General features: G+C 41.3%; 1 protein-coding gene across 2 annotated transcripts in view; it reads left to right on the forward strand.

Moving 5' to 3' along the window:
- Nucleotides 1-3741: 3741 nt before the first annotated feature.
- The window catches only part of GXYLT1 (glucoside xylosyltransferase 1), a 40414-nt gene continuing 30292 nt past the window's right edge, over nt 3742-13863 (forward strand). Inside the window, exons 1-2 of one of the 2 annotated variants that reach the window (XM_054080918.1) lie at nt 3742-3973; nt 12233-12325. In XM_054080918.1, the coding sequence (XP_053936893.1) occupies nt 3804-3973; nt 12233-12325 (263 nt within the window). In that variant the 5' untranslated portion in view covers nt 3742-3803. The remainder of the gene's footprint in view (nt 3974-12232; nt 12326-13863) is intronic. The other variant, XM_054080923.1, reaches the window with a different exon arrangement.

Here is a 13863-nt window from a genome sequence, read left to right on the forward strand (position 1 = left end):
GTCTGAATAGGTTAAATGCACACTACAATGCAAAGCAGTCAGAACTAAAAATGGAAGGAGTATAGGAAGACAATATTTTGGTCATCAATAATTATTTTGAAAATTTTCATTAACATCTTTAGACGCTAGGCGCTAAATGTGGGGGAATTTGAAGAATAAATACTGTAAGAGTGGAAGGCAGTTGTACCGAACTGAGTCCTTGTCTTAATGAATGAATTGAAAAACAAATTTGAAGGAAAGAAAAATTATGTCTGGCAGCAATAGAACAGGGACATTGCACCAAGAAGTCTCATGTTACCGTATGTACAACACATGGTAGTAAAGCAGTTTCCCCTTGCTCACCCAACCTTTCAATCTACCTTAGCAAAGTGTTAACACTGCAGGTTGTAAAAAGGGCACGTGAACATCAAAGAAAGTGTCTTTGCCTTTGAAAAACCCTTAACTGGTCTGTGCAAAAGGCAGCATTGACACAAAACTGTCAGTGCAAAATGTTATGACTTTGCCTACTTAACTAATGTTTGAACTTCCTGAAAGAAATAAAACCAGAAGGAACGATATAAACGCATCTGATTAGGACTGGGTTTTTTTCATTAGCGGAAAGCTGGAGTCAAAATTGATTAATGTCTTTGTTCTCTCTGTTGCATCAGATAATCCCCTTTCATTACTGTGAATATTTTTTTTTCAGTTGATCTCATTTCTTGATCTAACAAGTTGTTAGAATTTTTAATTTTCTGGCATACGGTAACTGCTCTTATGACCCTTGAAAACACTCGTAGAAATATAAGGTGATTCTTTTAAAAAATCAGTTGTCCTAACTGTTTATTTAGCATCTGTATTTCACTATGATTGCCATTTTCTGGATTTCAGCTATTTTGTGGACGTAGTAAATAGAATTGAGTCCTAAAGATAAAAAAATTACCATGGCTAGGTAACTAAATTTAGGTCAAGAAATGGATTTCAAGATTTAAAATCGGTAATAAATGGAGAGAACACTGCATCTGATAATACCTCTTCATGTTTAAGGTTATTAAAGCATAGCAAACGTTATGCATAAAATGTTTATATTGTTCAGTAACTGTTCATGGTGAGTAATAAAGATACATAATTATTTATCTTTAAAGAATGTTATAAGCTGGTTTAGCTAATTGAATACCATCTGATACTGTTTTTCTCAGTGACACAACGTATCTATGACATTTCAGTCACTTTTGCTGATCTTTGTTATTCACGAGGCTGAGTTTGTAGTGAGAAGCATTTTATCTTTTATCAATCCAAATGGTAGTTAGATTAAATAGACAGATTTTGCAGTGTGAAAAAAAAGCCTTGTATGTGTGTAGATTTATCTGTCTTTTTTTCTCTGTAGTCGCATCAGATACCTTCAAAAAAGCTACTAACTTTCTCTATGACCTTGCCTCGGCACTGCAGATACATTCTCACTCATTAATTATTCAGGGCTAATTGGACAGCACTGAATGAAGATAATCCTGTAAATTCCTATTTGCTAAATGGTATGATTGCTAATCCAAAAAAGTATGTTTTTCTCCCTCTCTATTTAGCACTCCTGATTTGTTCTTTTCTCATCTAAGAATATACGTTCTTCTTAAGTGTGAAAGCATTACTGCTGCCCAGCTGCCACATTCGTTCTCAGTCCCTCTGTAACAGCCTTCAGACCTCATTTTTCCTGACTGAAACACTCCTTGATACAAAAGGCAAATGACACACTTTGGTAGGACTAACTGGTCTTTGCTTTTATGCTCAGCATCAGTAAATACACCATTGTATCTCTCTACTCTGACTCTCATATTGCTATGATACTTACTCCCTGCCATATGAACTTGATAATGTGGGTAATGGGTTGGGAAACAGGACAGTAAGTGAATTCACTACACAGGTCGGCAGGCAGGTACACAGTGAGAGCAATGATCCAGGTTTTGAGCACAGACACAAATTCAGGAAAGCTGAAAGGTGAGTTCATCTGTTGTGGCAGAAACCATGGAGGAGCAGAGGGGCAGAAAGCCCAGCTCAGACTGAGTGACACTTTCAGAGCTGATTCTTTGTCATGCCTACTAGCAAATGGATCTCACTAACATAAATTTCCCTTACTTCATTAAGCAAATTCTTTCTAGAGAGTCCTTTTTTCACACCGTCCACATTTCACCTATGACTCTTCCATCATCACCCTGCTAACTTTTGTCCTGAATGCTCATCATTGCTCCTCATCCTCCCGAGTTCCTTATTTCTCTTGTATTCTATTTATCCTTTTCTCAGTCCCTGTTTCCCCGCTTGTATATCTTGATAATCCTCGTGGTATCTGCACATACCTAAGTATCCAGTATTTTCCAGGGGCCACGTTTTTTCCTCATTTCTGCTTTTGTTTTAAGGAAAAGGTGGAGAACAATTTTGGCAGGACAATTTTGGCATCACTTTTCTTCCAGCTACTAGAGTTGCCAGCTGGCACTCTGCTTTCTCTCTTCTCTTAAACACAGTCAAGAGCAGCAGTAAGCTATGGCTCAGGTTTTATGGGCATTTACATACTACATACACCCTCAGGCCCCAGAATCTACAATAGAAAGATTACTTAAAGCTTTACTGTAAAACATTTTTCTTAATATGCAGGGTCTTGAATTCATGCAATTAAGTGGGGATATCAACCCTTCTTTTAAAAAAGGATGTTTCCAGTCCGTAGAGAAAATCTGAGCCAAATACACTGTAATGACGATAAAGAAAACAAAATTATATCAAATCTGTCTGTGTTTTAAAACCAATGTCAGGAGCTGAAGGAGACTGATGACTTTAAATCCCCGATTCCAGCACAGGATAGGGGATGGTGTGATTGAGAGCAGCCTTGCAGAGAAGGACTTTGGGGTGCTGGTCGATGAGAAACTGGACATGAGCCGGCAATGTGTGCTCGCAGCCCGGAAGGCCAACTGTATCCTGAGCTGCATCAAAAAAAGACGTGGCCAGCAGGGCGAGGGAAGTGATTCTGCCCCTCTATTCTGCTGTTGAGAGACCTCATCTGGAGTATTGTATCCAGTTCTGGAACCCTCAACATAAGAAGGATACAGAGCTGTTGGAACTGGTGGCTGAGGGAGGGCTACAAGAAAGCTGGGGAGGGACTGTTTTACAAAGGCTTGTACTGATAGGACAAGGGGCAATGGGTATAAACTGGAGAGCTTCTGCTCGGCTCTCAGCTCCCTCCGGCCCCAGCCCTCCCACCCACTGCAGCCCCTTCAGTTACTGGAAGGTCACTGTAAGGTCTCCTCAGAACCTTCTCTTCTCCAGGCTGAACAACCCCAACTCTCTCAGCCTGTCCTCGCATGGGAGGTGCTCCAGCCCTCCCTTCATCTTTGTAGCCCTCCTCTGGACCCGCTCCAACAGCTCCATATCCTTCTTATGTTGAGTTCCAGAACTGGACACAATGCTCCAGTTGGAGTCTCACAAGAGAGGAACAGAGGGGCAGAATCCCCTCCCGCCACGTGCTGGAGAAACACCGATTGAATGCAAACACGCTGTTAGAGGGGCATTCTGTCTAACTTTCATAAAACCCACAATTCCTCTGGTGAAACGTCACCCCGCGTTAGGATTAACAACGGAAAACACTGCACCTTCTGCCACACTACCTACCTGCCCCAGCCCCGCCCCTCTGACCACGCCCCTCTGCACCGCCCCGCCCCTCGTATGACCACGCCTCTCAGGAGGCCCCGCCCAGTCTCCTGCCCCGCCCCGCCCCGCCCCGCCCCGCCCGCCGTGGCTCGCGCCGCCGCCGCCGCGCGCTGCGCTGCGGGTTGGGCCCGGGCCGGAGGATGCGGCGCACGGCGCGGGTGGCGCTGCTGTGCCTGGGCTGCGGCCTCTGCTCGCTGCTGTACGGCTGCAGCCAGCTCGCCCTCTCGCCGGAGCCGGGGCGCGGCGGCCGGGAGCGACAGGCCCGACACCCCGCGGCGCCCGGGGCCCGGCGGCAGGCGGCGGCCGGCAGGTACGGGGCGAGGGCCTGGACGCGCCGAGCGGGGCCGGGACGGGGCCGCGGGGGCGGGGCTGGTGCGAGTAGAGTGACAGAAAGACGGTATTTTCCGTTGTTAAACCTAAAGCAGCGCGAAGTTTCACCAAAGGAATTGTATTTTCTGTGAAAGTTAAGCTGACTGTCCCTCTGACAGCGTGTTTGCTTTCGAGGGGTGTTTTCCCAGGCACTGTTCGTTCTTTGAAGATAGTAACATCTTGTGTGCGGTGCGATCTGTGCTGAACGGATCCCTCCTCTCCTGCCATCCCCGCTGTTCACGGTGCTGCCCTGTCTCAAATGCAAGGTCAGGCAGAGCTGGCTCCGGAGCTCCAAAATAGCAAGAGCTTTGACTGTTACGAACTTCATAATAACATTAAAATTACTCCTTGGAAAGTAATAGAATATGCATAAGGTTTCTGGGAAAACTTATACACGTGCATGTAAATGGAAAATCTCTTCTGTCCCAGCTCCTGTCTGGCTGCACACGATGGATGTCGATCGCTCCCTTGCCTTGCCCAGGCTGGATAAGGGATGTTTGCTTTCTAGAACTCCAAAGCAAGTCTTAGAAAGTTTATTTGTTGGTATATTCAAGTCAGTGGTGCCACTGCATGCTCCGTCCCAAGCAGCTCTGGCATCCCACCGGCCCATTACTGGGGAACAGAGGTTGGAAAAGGCATAAACAATAAAATTGAGAGCTTTAGGAAGCAGTGTAGCGGTCACAGCCAGGACACAGGCGAGAACAGGAGAGAGGCTAGCATGTGGCTTCACTTTTTTCCTGTCCCAAAATCACACTTCTTTCTTGTGGCAGGAGGGGAGAATGAGAGAAGGGGTTTTCTTCTTCCAAGCTAAGTAACTTTGAGGGTGTTTCGTTTCTGAAACTTGTTAACTTTGGATTATCAACTATAACTTTATTTAAGCAAAAATGCTTATTATGTGTTGCTTTAATAGAGTGGGTTTTCTCACAGGGAACTGTGAGTTCAGCTCTGCAGTTAAAGTGTAAATGTGAGCAGCTCACTCTCTGCATATAACCGCGCGTTTCTGTTGCCTGCCTCCTGTCAGCAGAAATGTTGTTGTGGTCAAGCAGTGAGTGAGATTCTGGAATGAAAAAATACTAGTTTTCCTTTACATTGTAGTTTCATGGTCCTGCTCACCTGTGGCTACCAGAATGCTAATGTCAGGAAAAGAAAACTGACAAGAGATCTATCACTAAAGCTGGAGGAGAAATTAGGACCAGGCCTTTCTGTCTCTGCTTAGATTCCACACCACTATAAAGCAGTGTGAGTTTGATTGTTTGGTGCCTGTCTCTCCTGCCCAGTGTTGCACACACTCTGGCACCCTCCACTCCTTGCGCTCCTTGCGCTCCCCTCATCAGGCAGGTGAATTGATATGGTGTGCTAACCTGCCTGAAAACTTCCTGGAGTTTGGCCAGTTCAGCACAATGAATTGTCTCATCGTGTAGTTATGAAAGTATTGGTGCTGATGCAAAGGAGTTGTAGTGGCTGGCAGGATGACAGAAGCTCTGACTTAATTATCTTAGAATGCTGCTTCATGATATTTTGAGTTGCTCAGGGTGGAGTCAGCTGCAATGTGAAACCCAGCTTTTGACTGGCGTAACTGCTTGAGGGAATGTTTCCCTCTCCCTGCTCCCCACCTCACCCCATGCTGTTGCTTTAGTTCAAATTAGTACAGACTTGGAAAAAATGTGAGGATGCTTGGTCCTCGCTTCTAGTTCATGATTAAAACCTCATTGTTAAGAAGTTGAAATTTAGTTCTGAAAAGCATAACTGGAATTAAAGAGTTAAGCTTAAGAGTTCTATGTGAGATTTTATTAGTTTTATAGATGTGAGGAAAAAATCAGATATGACATTTATTTTACTGAATACTTTACTAAACTTACACGAAGGAAACTTGTATTGGGTAAAAGATGATAATCTAAATAATTTGTATTAACAAACATTGGAATTATGTTCAGGTGCATCATGCTCCTAGTTAGCAAAAGAAGAATGAAGTTTATTTTAAAAGCTGTACTTTTTTTCTTTTTCTAGTATTTGCATTAAAGTGTAGTTTTTAAGTCAAAGGTACTAGTGGGGGAGAACCCTATCAAGGTGCAGGAAGCTTCTTGCTTGCTGAAGTGAGGTGAAATGAGATACCAAGCTGTTCTGTGTTGCAGTGTGGAAAAGCCTTACAAACTGAGAAAGTTATTTTCCAAAGGTCTTAAGTGCTGTAAATAATTCCTTCTGCATACAGTTTCATGGGGGACAAATCACTGTCTGTTTGACACTTTTGTGGGAATTCTTCACCTATGAACTGCTGTCAAACTGAAGGATCAGGGTGAACATCATCCTGTTGTAAATTATTGAAGTTTTATATGCTGTTTGTACAAACTGTGTGCAAAACTCGAGTGTGAGTCAGTCCCTTAAAACAGTCCCTAAGAAGCTTTTCTTCAAGGAAGAAATCAGTCCTGTGGCAGTTAAGTAACAGCCCCCTGAATGTTACTGTAGGTGCATGTTTCAATTATTCTCAGGTATTAAATCGTGTTACGTTCACTTTTGTAACTGATGCACACACACATCTTGGTGAATGTATCGGTGGTTTTCAGCAGTTTCTGTAGCAGTGACTGAGCATGACAGCCACATGGCTGTTTTATACTCACTTCAGACTATCTTGTGATAGTGTAATATCCCTAAAGGGTTCAAAACCTTATAAATTGTCTTCTGATAATGGTAACATAATCCTTGAATTTTAACAGTTTATATGCATTAATAGTAACTTTCAGTGATGGGTTGCTTCAACTGTTTTCACTGTTAGCTTTAAAATACAGTTTGGCAAAGCGAGTCTAACTGCCGTTTAAAGACATTTATGTGCTCAACAGTGATTTCCTGTTCTCTTTAGCCAAGAAAGGTTTTCTTTGCCTGAATAATCCAGAGTTTGGTATATGGCACAAGGGCAGAAAGAGCTCATTTATACTCTGTGATGAGGGGAAGGATCTGGTAGTTTTCAGAAGCATGCAGACATGAAAACTGCAAGCTTTGAATAAAGTTCAGGCATACCACACCTGGAAGAATTTTGCAATAGTGACAAGGCTTTTAAGTGGAAAATGTTTAATTAAAAGGAAGTAATAGAATTACAGGTTGAGGCAAGATCCTTCAAGAAACATAATAATTCAAGGGAGATTGTTGGGTAATTAGTTGTGTAAGGAGTTGTTTGTTACAAAGGCTACAGTACCCAGAGGAACAAGATGACTAGGAACTAAAGGCCTGTATCTTGAAATTGTTATTTATTTATTTATATCAAGTTTCAAGACTTTTTAGCTAAATGCTAAGACTGGATTTGAGTTGTGAAGAAAGATTAACTGTGAAGGCAGATTGTCCTGCCGATTATTCACTCCAGTGAGAAAAGTAATAATGAATAGTCAGTACTGTTGTCTATAATAGCTAAATGAACAATAGAGCTGAACTTGGAAAAAAAGCAAATCTAAAGTATCTGCTTCCAGAAGATGCAAAGTCAGTCAAAAGCCGCTATACGTAGCCAGCATTTTTTTCATTTGCTGGTATGAGTTATGAATGAAGAGGGTGGTTGTGAAAAAATGAAAAAAAACATGGAATGAATAAATGCTTATTTGCTACATGTATGTAATTTAATTGTACTATAATCTGCTGTTTGTGGAGTAGCTCTTCAAGTTAGTCTTTCTCCATGTGCTTTCAGATCAGTTAATTAGCTGACTGTGCTTATGAGAAGTGAATCTTAAGTTAATTTTATCAACATTGCCACTTCAGTTGGGCAGATAATGTTAGTCTTTCCATTCAGCTCCAAAGAAAAGTGCTTTCCTAATGGCAAGTTTGAGAAGAGAGCAGGAATCAGTCTGCCGTCAGTTCCGTGATTTCAGTGAGATAAATGAATTTGACCCTATTAAAATGAAACATTTTTCTGTTATGCTGTAGTTCAGCATTGTTGTGTACAGCCACACTGTTATGGTATATATGACACCAATACCTGACTGTATCTGTCTTTTGTTCTCTATCCTGGCAAAGGGAGTGTTAGGTAGATTATAATGCATGGAAAAGTGCAGGAAGTATACCCATAAGCTTAGTCAGCAGAAGAGCATGTTTGTAACAGTTAGTTGGTCCTTTCCTTGCATTGTATGCAGCTGGTCTCCTCTGTGCCAGAACTTAACCAGCAGTTTCACTGGTATGCTTCTCAGCTGCTCTTGTGCCTTAAGAAATTAGTGTAGAAACTGTCTAAGCATTTCAAAATAAGAGTAAAACTCTTAAAAAGATGAAACATTGAACAATTTGAAGTTGAAACTTTCTTTGTAAAAAAAAATCTGCTGAATTTGTCAAGCAGTTACTTTGAGAAGCAACTGTTATTGTACATAGAAATGTTGTCAGTTAATGAAACATTCCATTTAAGAAGTTTGTCCTGTGTTAGACATCTAATGTTATATCTGCCGTCTCCTGTCTGATAAAGCCACTGCTTCTCTGACAAAACACGTCACAACAAATGTGTGATACTGCTGCAAATGTTCAGGAAAAGCTTTTCAGAAGAATCAGAAGTTCTCAGTGTATTTGGGAGTTGAATGAATCTCCTCTTACCTTCCCAAATTTTTACTCCTATGATGATGAGCAGGAAGGAACTCTTACCACTGATTGTTGGGGGATTCCTTGTGTTTAAACTTCACTTGCCCAAGCACAGGGCAGGTCTTCAGAAATGCGACGTGTATTGCTGTGTATTTTACACACAAATTTAGAATTGTCCTTTAATTCTGAAAAGTATTCTTCTGTTCAGGTCACAATATAGACACCTTTGCTCTGTCTGCGAGACTAGAATTGTTACTATATAGCATTGTTGAAGTTAAATTACGTGTAAATTATGAAATGGCTGGTTGCCTAAGGGCATACATTGAACTGGCAAACAGGTCTTTGAGTATGCTTGTTTATGATACCAGTGATTTTTAAAACTTTATATTTCTTTGGTTTTGTATTTTTGGCAATGGTTGGTGTTAAGAGTTCACCAGCCCATCAGTGTGATGGAAGCGAGGCTGCTGCAGCTTCATGTCCCTGGGTCCAGCCGGTAGCAAAACTAAGCATTTATTCCCAGCAGGCACTTATACCCACAGTGCCTACATACACGGCTGCCCACAGCGATCAGTGCGGAGAAAACAGTGCTTACACAATCACAAACACAGGTGGCCTGATCCTGTTCCCTTCTCTGGCTGATCAGTGTGAAAGGCTATTAATGTATACAGTGTGGCTGGCCTCAGATCCAGTAACTGGCCTCAGATGCTCAATCTGTCTGGGAACTGGTTCCTGGTCCTCTGGTTTCCCCTGTTGCTGGCCTGGGCATGCAAAACCATGAACCTTGCAGCCTCAGTTCAGTTGTTGGTACTTGGATGCTCTTGGACATGCATACGTGTGCACAGATGAGTATAGTATGGATCCTTCCAGTTACCGGCCTTAGCCTTGTGGGAGCTGGCTATAGAATTGCCTTTTGCAAATGGGCCTTGCAAATAGCTGATCCCAGAACTATGGCCTTAATGTCAGCCAGCCCTCAAACCCTGGGGCTTCTCAGGTGTGGTCCTCCCAGCAGCCATCCCTCAGACCATAGTCTGTTGTGGCTAGGTTAAGAGAGAGGTTCTCTCAGTAGCTCAGACCCTCTTACCTCTCCAGAGTCCGGCCCAGCCTTATGGCCTGTCTGATACCTGGCTCCCAAGCCTCTTAAGGTACTTGTGGGCTAGTCTGGCTCGATACTTGCTAGTGATTATGTACAACAGCATGCACACCCACATGCTACATGCACAGAAGTCTCTCTGGTTTCGGGCAATGCAGGCTCATGACACCCTATGATCTGCAGCCACCTTTTCATTTGCTGGCACTTGGACCTCTGTGCATGTACACCGAATGGAGCACCCATCACCCAGGAAACAGAAATGGAGTTTAATGAGGAAGCTGGTGATCAGGCACACAACATAGACAATCGTACTGACTGGCAACCTGTTTACATGTGACTGGAGCCTCTTACCATCTCTCTGGTTTTGCGTTCTCATTCCTCCCCAGTCCACTTGATCTCACAGTGAGCCCCACACCCCTGCAGGCAATCGGTAGGGTAATCTGGAGAGCCTCTCCTGATGTTTCATCTAGTATATCTTCTACCGAGCTCATGGGCCAAGAGTTGTCCTGCATGGGGGCTGGGTAAGGGTGTTCCGGGTACCTGGGTTAGATTGCTGGGTTTCCTTTGTGTGACATTAGTTTCTGCTTTATGTTTGTGGAGACTGGCCTTTAATCACATAAGCCATAATAGATGTGAGCAGAATATCCCTCCCTAATGCTGAAGGTGACTATTCCTGTCTGACGAGTAACCTCGCTCAGGTAACAATGACTGTGCCTGTTTGATGAACAGATACAATGCATCTCCCTAGCTTTTGTAAAGCACTTGTGGTGGTTATTTGTAGTCTAAGCTTTCCTCAAGTTTTATTTCGAGTTAAAATAATATCATCAGGAGTGGCCTTTTGAATGATCTTATTGTGAATAACAAGAAGCAAATACTATCCGGTAATTCCAGTCTCTTGATCCTTTGTATGTGAAAGCTTTATGGAGTACGGTAGTGTATGGTCTGCTGAGAGAGACTTCTGTCAGCAGGAAAAACTCCTGATCTAACATCAGGTAAATTACATACATATGTATCCTAGTAGCATTTTTTTGATTCAAACATGAAATTTATTAATCAAATCCAAGGCTGACAACCTTGTCATTGTGCTAAATGGGACACTGGAAAGGCCTAAAGTGGCAGAGAAATGACCTAGGTCTTAATTCAAGCTTGCCTTCTTGCCTTGGTAGTCTGGATAGGATAGTAGCTCAAGGCAGCCAAGTAACCACAGCTCTTGACAGCTGGAAGAGAAATGCCCTATAATAATAGTAAGATAATAATAATCTTCCAAACCAGAAAACCGTTTTTGACAGAGAGCCTATTAATTTATCCTAAAAGTAATGAGAGACAGTTACATCAAAAATATACACAGTGGAGATGGTAAAGATTGTTCTTCAGATAAGCACAAGGTCTTAACATGCCTTGAAGTTTTCAAGAAGCTTCAAAAGCCACAAAGATTAATGTAAGAAAGAATCTGGCAGAGAGAACTTACGGGTTTATACCATTTACTTTCCCCAGAGGAGTGTGGCTATCCCAATCACAATCCATATTATCCTTTTTTGAACCTGGATATTTATTTATGGAGACCATTCCTAAGTCATGAGATAGAATTACTTGACTAATTCGTGCAAACACATGTATCTGCAGGACATGAGGTTTTCCTGTGATCTCAGTTAAAGAACTGCTCACCCCCCCAACATTTAATGAGGCTTTGTGAAACACCATGTGTTTATGTGGTCACTTTTCTCAAGTGTTGAAAAAAGAAGAAATTATACAGCTTACCATTTTGGATGCTACATTAATCTATTAAATCTGGTATTTGTGAAACATTGGTTTTACAGATACCAGGTAACCCTACCAAGATGCCTGATTAATTTCAAACTTGCAAAGCCAGTAGAGTTCTGAGCTGTAGTCCTTAAATACCTTTTCACCATCAGGCTTTTGTGGGGGTTTTCTTCTTCCGTGTCTTTTGTTCACAGATACCAACTTTGAAAGGAGAATAAACACTATTGGAATTGTGTCACCAGGGCAGGAAGGGGGTGCAGAGGAAGTCACTTGAGCTACACACCTTGCTTTGCAATATTCTACTTGCTCACTTAAGATTTTAAATGTTGATGTTTATTTCTTCACCAGAACCTTTGAAAATACACTTCTGTTGCTCTTTTAAATTATTTCTTATATTACTGATGTGTCAAATGTGGTGTTGGACTAGGAAAATCTGCTTTTTTTTGTTGTTAGTGTAGCACAAGTCAATAAATTAATAATCTTGTTTATTAGTATGGAGAAGGAAAACTTGCTGGATGTAGTGACTGTTTCTGTACTGCACTAACCCTGTTGTGAAACAGTGGCATTCATTGGTGCGGCAAATCCCTGGTTTTGGTAGAGATCAGTTTGCAGGTTTGCACTGAATAGAGTAAGGGATAACTAGGGATTGTTTTTAAATAGACAAAGTAACTTTGAAATGTTCTATTTGCTCCTTGGCTTGAAGCAGACAAAGGTACTCTCCAAATTATGTTTGAGCTAGAAAATAATCGATTTAACTTTGCCATAAAATCAGTAACATTTATATAGGTTATTTTTGTCTTATCCTGTTAGGTGTAAGAATTTGTCTCTATCTTTCTGGAATTCCTATTGGATGCTGCCCTCTGATGTTTGTGGAATGAACTGCTTTTGGGAAGCTGCTTTTAGGTAGGATCTATTATGAAATGATACTTTATTATTTGATTGCAGACAGATGTAGCTGATAAGTATTTTTGGTTATTTAGCAAGGTAACAAAGCAAAATTTTTTCATCACTTCAGCTGCTTATATTATTGTTGCCTTTAGCTGCGGTTTCTCCTGTTCTATTATGTTTTTAAAATTGTCCACTCAAGTGTTATTACAAAGAGTAGATTTTTTTTTTCAGTTGTGTTGCTTTATTAAATAGAAACTTGCTAAATTGGTAAAAAGTCTATCAGGAGATAGTCTGAAAAGTTACTGGTGAATTAATTTATTTTTGAGAAACAGAACTTGCTGCACTGTAATACCCATGATGTAACTTGTAATAAAAACTGGCAGATATACGTAGCAGTTAAATTCAGAGGTTTCTTTTATTCAAGTAACATGTTGTATCCAATTTGAGGATGCCATTTTAGAATGCGCTTTAAGATACAGTATGTTAAAACATAAGACTGTGTCCTTAAAGTTGCATGCTTAACAATAAGTTTAAATGGTTTGATGTGGTTGTTCAGATGCTTTAGGCTGTCAGATTACAGAATTAGTTTGAAAATAAGTGAAAGAAGCCTTAAGCTACTTGACAGGTATGTTCTCTAACCTGCAGAGTTCTCTTCAGTCTATAGTTAAAGCTGTAAGTTAACTTTTCTTGTATTTAAATTTTACCGATCATCCTTTGATATGGTTATCTCTTCCTTTTAGTCTAAAGCTTGTATATTTCTAGGGAAGTGAAAAAAAATTGTTTAGCTTCACAAAACTTAATGTATATTTGAAAATTATGTTTGTGAGCAAGACTTTGGATCTGTTTCATATTCCTCTCAGCCTTTTAATCATATCAGTTCCCAAGAAGTTACTTGAAGAGATGGCTTAGATTGATTTTAGTCTGTTAATGAACTGCACCTGTAATTTGGGACTGCTGCATCTTTCTTCCTGCCCTTGGTAGACAGTGTGTCATCCTCTTTTGGCACAGGAATTCATCTGACTATCCCTTTGGCTGATTGAGCTGTTTGAACAGACTAAATACACTTTTTTTTTCCCTTGAAGGTTAGCTTTTGGGAGGTTAGCTTTATGAAGGTTAGTACAGGAAGGGTAAAACAGATTTTGATGCTGTTCTAGTGGAAGGCAGAGGGGCTTAGCTTATACTTTGGAGGGACACAGGATGTGATTGTAAGCTTCCTTCATCCATGGACATCTAAGCCAGTCTACCTGTTGTGCAGTGCTGATGGAGGAGGGGGTCTTGTCTTCTGACCCCCATTGCCCATGATAGTGTCCATAAACTTTTCACAATACAATGCAGTTCGCTAAAATAGCAGTAAATGTCCTTTTTTTCATTTTCTGTCATGCTTAATGCAAGTGGGAACCTGTAACCAGAAGTGAAGAAAAACCATGGAGTTCTTTTGCATGTACCTTAAGCTGTAACTTTTATTATTCTGTTAAGAAAGCCATAATGTGGCTGTGAAGATAAGTCTGTTGAAGTATGCATTGCTAATGGCATTACTGGGCAATTGAAGTTTC

The sequence above is a fragment of the Cuculus canorus genome, chromosome 1 (genome assembly GCF_017976375.1).
Source record: "Cuculus canorus isolate bCucCan1 chromosome 1, bCucCan1.pri, whole genome shotgun sequence".
NCBI classification, from domain to species: domain Eukaryota; kingdom Metazoa; phylum Chordata; class Aves; order Cuculiformes; family Cuculidae; genus Cuculus; species Cuculus canorus.